This window comes from Plodia interpunctella, chromosome 23, assembly GCF_027563975.2.
Source record: "Plodia interpunctella isolate USDA-ARS_2022_Savannah chromosome 23, ilPloInte3.2, whole genome shotgun sequence".
In the NCBI taxonomy this organism is placed as follows: Eukaryota; Metazoa; Arthropoda; class Insecta; order Lepidoptera; family Pyralidae; genus Plodia; species Plodia interpunctella.
Genome location: NC_071316.1, coordinates 1,101,081 through 1,114,179, shown reverse-complemented (window position 1 = coordinate 1,114,179; position 13,099 = coordinate 1,101,081). Strand labels below are relative to the sequence as shown.

At 34.8% G+C, this 13,099-nt stretch overlaps 1 protein-coding gene across 5 annotated transcripts in view; it reads right to left on the bottom strand.

Annotated features, from left to right (window-relative positions):
* Nucleotides 1-13,099, bottom strand: part of sv (shaven) — a 105,816-nt gene that overhangs the window by 43,116 nt on the left and 49,601 nt on the right. Inside the window, exon 1 of one of the 5 annotated variants that reach the window (XM_053763128.2) lies at nt 7,494-7,734. The exons of the other annotated variants lie outside the window; for them this stretch is intronic. Within the exon in view, the coding sequence (XP_053619103.1) occupies nt 7,494-7,512 (19 nt within the window). The 5' untranslated portion in view covers nt 7,513-7,734. Of the gene's footprint in view, nt 1-7,493; nt 7,735-13,099 lie in introns of those variants that run through there. 5 annotated transcript variants of the gene reach the window in all.

The window sequence follows — 13,099 nt, the reverse complement described above, 5'->3', positions numbered from 1 at the left end:
ACCGAACATGCTATCCACTACAAATAACAAAAAAAAAAGAATTATAATGCATACTAGCACTAAATTCTATCCGAGTCTATCATTAAAGAAATAATTTAAAGTATAGTAACATTTATCAGTTAATAAAGACTTGAGGTGCTTTTTAAATAGATTTAAATTTAAGCTTTTATATTGATTTGGAATTTTGTTGTAAATTTTCTGTGCCATACATACTATGCTATTACCGAGTAAAGCAGTTTTTGATGGGTGCATGCATAATCGATAGATATCTCGATGATTCCTCAATACAACAACAGCTAGACGGGGGAACAAATGAGCATTGGTTTTCACAAATGTTGCTACCTCAAGTATGTAAAGTGACGGAAGTGTAAGAATTTTGTGTTCTTTAAAAAACGGCTGACAACTATCAGTGCTTTGGAGTCTAAACATTGCGCGAATACAGTGATTTTGCATTTTAAAAGCTATATCCTTATCCGTCGAATTGCCCCAAAAAATTATTCCATATCTAAGAATTGATTAATTGGTCCCCAATACACGTTATTGGATTGTTCATGGGAGGATGTCCAGCGGTGGGTACTGGTGGGTTTATAATCCCATGAACAATGTTAATGTTTGGGATCAGTGGGCGAAGTGCGAGTTTGCTTTTCACTTCGCACCATCGAATCAATTCAAAGTGAGACGCAGCGAACCACATTGCGCCATTGTGACGCTAGGACAATGTGCTGGTCGTGTCTTCAAATAAAATGTATCATTGTATATTTCTCTTTGTTAAAGTAATATTGTATTTAAGTATAGCTTTTAGTGCTAAATGCGCCGCTGAGTCTTGGTTAAAGACGTTAGATTATACCCAAACTGAACAATTCTTGCAAATAGCAGTTTAGTCGTATTTCATACACAACAGCAAACCACAATGTCTTTCTTCTGTTACTTCAAATTGTGTTTATTTCGATCCGAAGAACATATAAAAATCGTAATGTAAATTGTAAAACGTTCTGGACGCTGCGTAACAAGCACACAGTCCAACTAACTTATAAATTGTAAATCTACCTTCTAAAATGATTCTGTCAACTATTATACTTTTTTTTTGGGTGAATAACTTTTTTTTTTTGTTGTTTTTCCAAAAGGAATTCTCAGGTCGAGATTGGTATATTTGGTGAAAAGCACGGGCATTTTGCCAAGTGCAAACACACGTTATGGTTTATGATGGGGATGATGAGGAGATCAATGAATTTTCTGAATCTAACTGTAGGAATTCTCTCACTATTCGGCAAGTATTTAATATTGCAGCTTTCTGTAGAGTCGTATAGGTAAATTTAGGTAGGTCTAATTGATTTAATCTATTGAAAATATCTAAAGGTATAACGCCTGTAGTGGAGACAATAATGGGAACTGTTGATACTAGATTCATCTTCCACATTCTCTTAACTTCTTCCTGTAACTCTATATTTTCTGATCTTTTCTTATATAGTTGATTGTACATTTATTATTATGTGATTGGTTCGTTGCGTTTCACTTCGAATCGATTCGATGGTGAATTGCAAACCAGCACTAACCCCTCCGATACCTACCTTACCTTTCATCTCGAATTTAAGAATTGTAATACGTATGTATTCGGATTTAAAATCAATACATATTTAACATTTTTTTTTCACAAAAGAATAGGCTGTTTGTTTTTGCCTTATCTACATATAAAATGACAAACAAACATACAGAACTGTCCGCAGACAGAGGAAGCGGATTAGCATACGTGGAACGGAAGCGAGCCCGCCGCCATTGTCCGCCATCTTGTTTTACATTTCGAAACGAAAATATACAATTTCTTTTTTATATTATTTACAACCTGGTAGATATCAAAATTATTGTGGTTTAGGGGGTTTTGTTCAGGTCATAGAATTAGTAGTTGTACGAAGTACTTACTAAATCAATGGATCAGGTATTGACTTTAAAAAAACAAATTAAATAGAAAGATAGCAAGGAAGCTTGTGATTGACGAAGCTTTAGTAGTTAAAACATATTTGCGTGCGTGCATGCGTGCCAGTGGTCTGACAACTAGTGGTGCTGACGACCGTGCGATGTGGAGACGAAAAAGTTGCAAAACGTACCCTGGGGTTTAAAAATTGCTTCTAAGACTTTACTAACATAATATGGTTTTTCTTTGGACCGAAATAAATGATGATATTATTATATTTATATTTGTTTGCTTTTATCGGTTTCCGATAAACCGGTATACTGATAGCACGGGCCTAAGTCAAGTGGACATCAGGGGGTGAATTAATATGGTTAATTTGAATCACTTCTTCTATTATTGTTAACGGCTAAACGCTCAGATAAGAGAGGATTGATTCGGCATCGAATAGAACTGCTTGAAGGGAGTTGGCAGAGACCGTTGCCCTCAGGGACACGGGGAGACCATGGCACATTTAAAAAATAACAATTAGAACGTATTAATTTCAGAAATATGTCAATATATGATCACATTTAGAGCAAATATGAACATGTCATATATATGTAACTTAGAGGTAATCGATCAAGTAGTTTTATCATCTTTCTTTCTCATCTGAGCATGTTACCGCTTCTTCAGCCGTTGAGCGTCGAAGCCCAGGGCCCGCTGAAGTTCAAATATAGTTAATAAATATAACATTGTTAATCTTCAAATGGATTTGGTATTTGTACGACCATTATTCGTCCACATTTTTCAAGAACACAAATCGATTAATTATTCGAATGTGTGTGCATATGTATAGATAATCTACCTCCAAGTAGAACAAGTGAATAACACATCAATCAAATTAATTGGCCACACAAAATGATTGCTTTAGCTTTATATAACGGGGATTCGAGCAACGCAACATACTTACATTACAACATTAAAACACCTTTCTAAAATCTCCACAATTACAGAAAACTGGTTTCAAAACTAAGATCTTGTGATATATGCTCGTGCGCATCGTCCAATCACAAAGCTGAGACGCGCGTGTGAGTATAAACGTATAATATAAAATACCTCGCCATGTGTGTTGTCTCATATTACGACAAAGTTACATTTTGCAGCTCCATTATACGATTTTAAACTTTATTCCATTGTGTTAAGGGGAATATTGTTCAGGTTTAAAGTTTGTGATATGTAAAAGGTTGTGTGGGTCGTCTCGACTTACAGCCAACTTAGTTTTGCGGCCATGCCAGACGATTCTCAACTTTATATTCAGAATAGTTGTGGTTATTGAAATGTATTTCCCAGTTTGTTGATGATGTCATTTATATAGGCGCGGTATCTTGTTCCTTTTATATATGTGTGCGTATGTGTATATGCTATTGTTGAAGGTCTATGCTCTATGGTTTGAGTCATAGATCACGCTGGTTTTTTTTAATGGTCAAGGAAGTCGTTTGTCAACATATTTTGGTTGTTACACATTTTTTTTAAATTTCCATTGTTAGCACACCAATTGTTTTTTGACTTAATGTTAAACTTTAGTAAAGTGATGTTACGACATTGAATGGCCAATGGTAGATATACAATATACATATTTTGGAAAAACAAAATAAGTAGACGATTTACTGGTTTCAGGGCAAAGCAGATAAGGAGAACGCAGTGGTGATCCAGTGGCTAATATGCTCGAACCTAAAGGTCCTAGGTTCAAATCCTACTCGTATCACGTGAGTCTGATTTATGAATGGTAGATTTTATTATTCACTGCTTCGTTAAAGGAAAACATCTTGATGAAACACTCTGGTATGTGGAATGGAGAAGGCAATGGTAACTAAACTAATATATTGCCAAAAGCGATGTGTATGTAAACATTCCACATTCCACACGACAAATCCTTAGAATCCTACTCCCTACTAATATTATAAATGCGAAAGTTTGTGAGGATGTATGTGTGTGTGATATATGTTTGTTACTCTTTCACGCAATTTCTACTGGACGGATCGGTATGAAATTTGGTATACGGGTAGAATATAAACCGGAATAACACATAGGGTACTTTTTATCCCAGAATTCCCACGGGAGCGAAGCTCCCAGCTGGTATTTATATAAAAAGAGGTAAGCAATATAATAAGCAAATTCAAACATCGTAAAAACTATCCGCAAATCCAATTTCATGGGAATATTCGTTATAACAAACATCGTGTCATATTTCGGGTTTTTTTTTTCCATTTGTGTACCGAATTTTGATTTGCAATGTGGAGTTGTCATTATTAGTAGCAGTAGGTACTTTCTACCCCCACTGCACTGCTTTCTTAGCGTAATCTACATCTAATACTATATAATTAATTTCTACGTGAGCAAGACGAAATAAATCGGATTGCTATAAGAGCGGAGACTCCTAGTACTGACATACATATACTTTTGGTTAAACGGACGTTTCAATACATGAATTGTCATTAATCCTAATTATCCTAACCGATCATTAATTAGCCGCGGCTTCGCTTCGCGTATTTCGACGGGAACAGTTGAAAGGTGAACTGCGTGTGGGTATGTCCTTCTCAATACTTCAAACTGCATAAATATGCAAAATTTCAAGAAGATTGGTTGAGTAGATAGAGCGTGAAGAGGCAGGTAATACCTAAACAAACAAACCAAACAAACAAATTTACATTCAAACTCATAATATTAGTAAGGATATTGTTATGAGCATAATGGATCAAGTTCGTATCAGTACGATGGATCCAGACATGAATTGTTCGCTATTTTTTAATCCACAAATAGTAGTTATTATGAACGGGCAAAATTGAGAAGAAAATTTATATGTTAGACAAATTAAAAAACCCCCGACTTTCAATATTCATTTCGCAATAAGTTTTGAACGGTTGAACCGATTTTGATCACACACAATATCTAAGAACCACCGCAAAAAAATTTGCTATCAAATAAATAAATAAAAAACGCATCCAAATTAGTCTACGAGTTGATGAGCTACGATGACACGTACACGGACAGACAGACACACTCAGCGGCCAAACTTATAAAACCCCACATTTTGCGTCGGAGGTTAAACTATTACGCAGACTACAACGCTTTATTGGTGAAGAAATCGGACAAGCATTCACATAATAGAGAGAGACTGTATTGGATAGTATGTTTGTATGTGGATTTAATATATGTATAAGACCTATATTTGTTAATTGACGTCCTTGGAGAAAAGGCTGCGGTGAAGTTTGTTGCGCCGCTTCTTCTTCACCTGCGCTTTGGAAGCCGGCAGTAGAATTTGTTTAAATAATTTTTTTGACGTCAATAAGTGATGTATATCATCCTAAATTGAATAAAGAATTTTGAATTTTGATGGATGACTTCGGAACTAACAAAACAATATCTAACTGGCTCACTCACACAACAGAAAATAATCCAAGGGAGAGAGATATTATAAGACGTAGCACCACGAGTCGAGAGAATTGAAAAATATGTACCTATTTGTAAAGTCTATTGGTATCGCGCTGTGCCTACCACAGAGCTATTCAATGTGCATAACCATAGCTATTTGTTGATAAGATATCATTGCTCTAATAAATAAATAAATATATTATGACAAATCACACAGATTGAGCTAGCCCTAAAGTAAGTTCGAGACTTGTGTTATGGGATACTAACTCAACGATACTATATTTTATTACATATATAGATATAAACATCCAAGAGCCGGGCCAATCAGAAAAAGATCATTCTCCATCATGACCCGACCGGGCATCGAATCCGGGACCTCTCGCATAAGAGGCAAGCACTTTACCACCGCGCCACCGAGGTCGGTCGACAAATAACATCAATATCTGGCGAGAGAATCATGGGACTACGTTTGTATGAAAAAGAACATGAAAATGTTCTTCTTGCTGAGCTGATTGTAAAAGTTTTGTAGGAAATTTTAAACGCTTTTTCTGTAGCAACATTTCTTTTTATAAGCTAAATATCTGGAGGATTACCTACTACCCATTGCCCAGATATACTTTTGAGTTTTGGTTCTATGTTTGTATGTGTTCCCGTATGTGTATTAATCTGTAACGTATCTCGGCCCCTTATGGTCGTAGGGCTTAGGGCACCCGGGGCAAACTAGGCAAGAAAACGATTTAGGTGCTGGGAGGTCAAAGACAGAGAAAAACTGAAGATTGTAGGCTAAAAACTCATGACACGAATTATGAATACTATAACCAATTTAATTTTTTTACTTTATTTTAAAATGACGAAGCAATGCAAAAATAACCCTACATGTTATATTGTTTTGTAAAATTCGTTTCAAAAATATATGCGTGTCGCACATATTTTTTAAACGAATTTGTTATAATGATAAGTACAGAGTTTTTCATCGCATTATTTAAAAAATATAGTCCTACATTATCGAATAATTTAAAAATTCAAAACGCCGAGGTCAAAAAATCACCAGGTACGACCAAAATAATTTTACCTACGTATACGGCCTACATTCCATAACGCACGCGTTCAAATCATCCTATATCTAACGTGCAATTTGCCTCACACACAACCAGAGACAAGCAAGATCGTCAATTAAACAAATTTGAACGTGCCATGGAACGCACCCACAACACGCCCCGACCTGAACCGACCAATAGGAGGGCACCGCTCGCCTCCCGCGTCTTTCGCGCGCCCCCATTGGTCGACTGCGTAACGATTTTGGAGGGAATTTTTCGGCTACCAAATCTTTGACACAAGGTATTTTATAGAAGGTTGTGTGCGGTTTTTATGTTGTCGTTATGATAATAAAGTTATGGATACCCGTTGTTTTTGCATAATGCTTCCTTTATAAGGGATTGGATTTAGGATGTGATTATTTTGCGTGTTTAATTTTAATAACAAATAGGAAGTTAGGTATTGCCAATCAAACTAGTCTTTTAAATATCTATTCCACAAATCCCCCTAACCCTTTTTCAAAACAAATCGTACTTAGCTAGTTCTTACTTAGTCATCTGAAGGATATTCTCTTTAACCATTAAAACAAAATGGAAAAAAATCTGCGCATTCCAGCATTTTAGTAAATGACGATAATTACTGATGGCAAAATTGATTTATTCCCTATAAGACCCTACTATCCCTATACTCACTTGTATCATCGGGTTAATAAGTAAGTAAATTTATTTTTTAATCTTAATATGAAATAGCTTTTAAGTCTAATCAAATCATTTAATAAGTATTCGGAAATTAGATCTTCACAGGCACTTTTTCACGTTAAATTTTACATTACTTATATTAATTTCTCGAAAAGCTGGCATTTCGGAACGACCGCTGCTGAGAAGAAATGTCGGAAGTAACTTATTTGAACAGTGTTTGTCCCTAGGATCATGCCAGAAGGATTCACCGTTATTGTGTCTTACACATTTTTATTTGAAAGAATATTTGAATTAAAATATTTGGACATTGATGTACTTAAAATTATAAATACAAATGTCAAACTCCACTTAGCTACGAAGTATTTTCAACGCACATTATTAACAATGTTGGTGTGTACATATAAAAAGTATAGTAATTTTTAAGAAAAATATAAACTTACAGGTGTAATATTCCATCATATTCTGGTTGTACCGATAAGCGGCGGACAGGTCCACCCCGCCGCCGGCCCTGAGCCCAAAAAGGGCGGCAAAAGTTGCCTTACTTTGGCCCTCCACTTTGGTCACTTTTCACAACACTTTTAACTAATAGCACTTCACTAAAAAGTGACACCATAAAAAACTTAAAACATATTTAAGATTGGATTTCGAATGTCAATAAATCAGGGTTTGACGTAGTGTCTCGTTTCATCGATAGTCGATGGAATCATGATTTAAATATTTAAATGTAGGCACCTGTGTCTGTAATTTTAGTCTCATTTGGAACACCAGATTTTTAGCAGTTAGAACTAATGAGACCAGTACTTAAATCTGTGATTATTCTGAAATATTTATCAATAAATTTTCAATTTTTTTTAAATAACTTTTGTTTGCACTCTTTATCACACCAATAGACAGTCTGTAAAACTATCGAATTGTGACTAAGCCCAGATAAATTAAAACTTTGACAATTGATTGGGCGGTCTTGATTGGCAGAATGGCGGTGATTTGACCGGAAAAACTGTAAAAAGATTAAAAATAAAAAATCCTATTCGTAGATAGATAACTACTTGGTGGTTAATTTCAATGCACTAATGATTTCCACGAAAAAACGAGTTGGAACCGTGAAAGCAGCACAAAATCATGGCAAATGCTATTGGTCGATGTAAAGTCGATTCGTTTGGTGTAATTTCGCTGGTTTTTGGACGATTTTCCGGTGTTTGATCACCGCTTTTCCGGTCCAATAGAGGCAGGTGGGGCCATAAGTCTCTTTTCTCACGAGAATGACCAATTTTAATGGTTTCATGATTGTAATGAGGAAGTGAGAAATTATTAACTTTGTTTTGCCTATTATTCTTGGTTACTTGATGTTGCTTAAGCATTTGGGCGTTGATTTGGTAATGGTTTATTATCTTAACTGTAATTTTGCATAGTCAAATTATAACTATTTCCACTCTTCTGGGTATCAAATTAAATAATCTTATTGTTCGATCATAAACCAGTCATACACCAAAATGCCATCATAAACCAAAAACCAGTAACAAAATTCACAAAAAGGATTGTTTTTATTCTTTCATGTAAATAAATTATTAATACGAATAAATTTGGATTTTATCTAGTCTCATCTTAAAATAAATAAAACCTAAAAATTCTGATAAGTACTGCACATTTTTGTTATGTCAATTTTTATCTATATCTGTAAATCGGTTTTTAACAAGTCAATATTTCATCTGCATATTTAATTCTCCAAATAGAGTTAGAGTTAAAAAAAAAGAAACACACTTTAATAAATCACATTTTTTCACAAATTTTCACTGCACATTCACTTGTAAAATACGTGACAATGATTATGATACGTCCAAATCGTTCGATAGATACTTTGGTACAGATGACTTATTCTTGATTTTTAGGTATATTTCACGGTTGGTTCACTCGAAGCCGATGGATTGTGACAAGAGGATCAGTTTTCTGATACACAAGAAGTCCGCCTGTCGTGGGAGTGACATTTCGTTATTTTTAATTACGCAATAGTACAAATATAGCTTCGTTTATTTGGATAAATAAATACTTATATTTTGCTAGTCACTTAGGATTTCCTTTTGTTTCGTTTTGTTTTTAAAATTTAGACACATTTTCACTTTATTAACTTTTTATATTCGATAATAACAATGGGATGAAAAAATTCTGGAATCGAGCGGGAATTTACTTTATTAACACTTTGTTTTTAATCAGATTAAAATGTTTATATTGAAAACTTGCAAATATTTTATAGTCTAACTTCTTCGCTAGTTTTAATATGCCAAAAATCTCGTGTAATTGTTTTTATACAATTAGAATTTGTTTTTGTCAGCGCTGTTCTATTCAATGTAAAAGATTGGCAAAATTATTTATGAAAAATATTAGCAATAAGTCGTACTTTTAAAATTTATATTTTGTACGATAAAGGTTATTTAAATATTTTTTCTTCACTATTTTATCCAAAGAATAAAATCGCTTATTGAAAATGTCAATTTACATTATTTCTGGCATAAATAATCCTGACTGTTATGTTAATGACTCAATTCAGAATATAATTTTAGATCTTAATTGTGGATATACAATACTGTTGTTCAAGTTTTATTATTATGTTAATAGTTGTTATAAATTCACACGGCACAGGTTTCTTGCCGTCATATGATATCCGGGCTCTGATTTAGACGTGTAGGTATTAGAATTACATGCAATATTATTTTACATAGCTGTGTAACATAGATATATTTTCTGCCTAAGATTTACTAAGTATATTTTTTTGTTGAGAAAAATAATTGTTTACGCAGATTCCGACACAAATAAATTAGTAGGGATTTTTTATTTTTTAATAGCTGTACTCAAATGATCTGTTTTTGTTTATAAAGAGTGCAATCAAATAAGTACCGTTCTATTTTTAATTTCACAAAATATCGACACATACACTTCACTAAAATCCTCAATGTTGCCATAAACAATAATTAGACGCCGAAAAAATATTCAGAAAAATTGGAATATGCACTAACAGGCCGGTAAATATTCGCAAGAAAAAAATTAAATTTCGAAAATGGAACACAGTTTTCCCGCGCGTCTCGCTCGGCTGGTCCGCGCTGGGCGCAGCCAAAATACTCTCTACCGGCACGTGGCGCGCGCTTCTGCGTTCGGATATATGGGGGTGAGATGCGATTTTTTTAATCTTGATTATTGTGTTATATGAGAAGATTATCCTGATAATTTGATTATATATTTTTTTTCCTCTCTAATTTTTGCATATTTCTGTGTTCTTTGATGCAGCAAAGCCCGGGATAAGCGTAAAACATAACTTTGAAATTTTCAAGATTAGGCTTCTTTTTAAGATTTTACAATCTGCCACATCAACACCTTGGGAATACTATTTTCCCTTTATTATAGCTGCCTTGCTTTTGTTTGTCCATTAGCCCTATCGTATGTTACCACACGAATTGTGTTTTATTTTTGAACGCACTTATTGACTTACCTCTCTTTTTTAATGATTTAATATTCTCAAATTTTTTTTTTCAGAAAATAGATGACAGAAAAAGAGGAAGGCCTAGGATGAGATGGACGGATGACATCAAAAAGTTCGACAAAGAATGGCAAGAGAACACCACAAAGGATGGTAGTGGATGGCATGGAAGAAGTTAGGGGAAGCTTTTGCCCAGCATTGGGACTCAAACAGCTAAAAAAAAAAGATGATTTCAGATTTTTTTTCTAATAATTTTAAGGGTTCTCTCTTACTTTCAATATTTCAGAGCTTTACGTTCGGTAAGCGACGGAGCCCAATGTCCGCTCTCTTTTTCTTATCTATTTTGAAAGGTCTTTTGCAACCTTAGTTTAACAACTATGCGTGGTCTGACGACCATTGGCACTCATATCCTTACTGACGACAGTGTCATTCACACCGAAGAATTTCATTCGCCACTTTTTGGGTTTACCATTTCAATTAAGATGAAACGGCACGGCTAGATATTTGTTTCTTACAAACTACAACATATATTTTTTGTTACAGCAATCGAATACAAACTAATAAGCTACTTGTGGCGTGTGATTCTGCTTAGAATTGGACCGCTCTCCATATACTACAAAATTTTCAAAATTCAGGATATTAGGTCTATAGGGATAACATTTTGCGGCAAGATTTGTATGAAAGAAAATATTGATCCACTTACGTAAAAATCTCAAAAAATAATGGCAAAAATAATAATATTAATTCGCTAAATTTCTTCAGTGCGTATCCGAACGCAACAATTCGCAAATCATCCCACCCCCTTCGTCCCGTTTTTGTCATGTCTGTCTCCATCTCTCTCGCACAATAACACAATTATCTGTTACACTACAGAGTTAAAAGTGATATGGGTTGTATTATCATTTGTTGGGAATATTGTATTTTTTATATAGTCGGTTTATAGGTGATTTATAAAATCGAAATAATATCAAAATTTTGGTTGTCCACTTCACTACGAGATCACACACACAGCTCAACACATAGCATTTGCATCAAATAGAGAACAATAGCATTTCCAAGGAAGTTTGACGCCGGCCGGTAGGAAAAACATAGACAAATCTTGAAAATTTTCAGGTTTTTCATGTTTTTGTATGCCAAGGCTTTTTTGCATGCGCCCGGCCCGGGTCTTAGATGTTTATCTATATATGTATTTGTTATAAAATATAGTATCGTTGGGTTAGTATCCCATAACACAAGTCTCGAACTTACTTTGGGGCTAGCTCAATCTGCGTGATTTGTCCTAATATATTTATTTATTTATTTATATTTATTTATTTTTAATTACATGTGGTTAGGGCGCTCGGCCTGTGAAAGTGACGGTTTAGATATTCTGGTCCTTCCTTGGATGGGTGACCAAAAATGATATCATGAACGCGCTCTCGCCGTTGGTCCCGGTTGTATTTGCAGTCTATATATATAAAAATACTAGCTGCGCCCAGGGCCTTCGCTCCCGTGGGAATTTTGCGATAAAAAGTACCCAGGTTAAATTCTACCCATGTACCGAATTTCATAACAACCCGTTCAGTAGATTAAACGTACACAACACACCTCGACTACCGCCTCGACCTCTTGACGACGATTCTCGACGATTGAAGACCTCGGTGGCGCAGTAGTAAAGTGCTTGTCCCTGAACCGAACCCCGGTCGGGTCATGATGGAAAATGATCTTTTTCCGATTGGCCCGGGTCTTGGATGTTTATCTATATATGTATTTGTTATAAAATATAGTATCGTTGAGTTAGTATCCCATAACACAAGTCTCGAACTTACTATGGCGCTAGTTCAATCTGTGTAATTTGTCGTAATATATTTATTATTTATTTACACACACGTTTCCTCACAAACTTTCGCATTTATGGATATATTGTTAATGATAAATAATCCCATGACATTGATGATACTATTGTAATTGTGAATTATGTGTTGTATCGTTGATATATTGAGTTGTCAGTTCACATAAGTGGTGCGGCCACTGAGAATTGTGATAATGAGAAACAGTTCACCGAGCGAGCTAGGTCTACAAATACAACTTGGCGCAAAAATACATTTTTTTGTATGTGCTTATGTATGTTTTTTTTTGTAACGCGATAACTTTCGAACCGGTCAGTCTGATTTTGATGAGATTTAAAAGGTATGTCAATAGAATTTTTAAGTTTTCGTGGGTCAACAAAATCGGATTTCCAGTCAGAAATAAAAAAATATGTGATTTTCTAACGAAGCGATTGTGGGACACATAGCATTAGCTGATAAGAAACAATAACGTACCCAATGGTGGTTGGCGGCCAGTTCTAAAATCACAGTCAAAAAATCTATTTTTATTAATTGTTTGTTTATTGCCGCAAATTAAAGCATTTTTTTAGAATTCTATTTTTACCACGGCTTTCGAGACATCACAGCCGATAATGTAACCAGACGAGTGGGATGTACTTCCGAACTTCGCGCTTTTAGTGGTCACCATTATAACCATTTGCCGTATAGAATTGTGGAATTTGATTTAACCCCGGTTCATTTACCGCGCTTTGTTGATTATACTGATTGATAT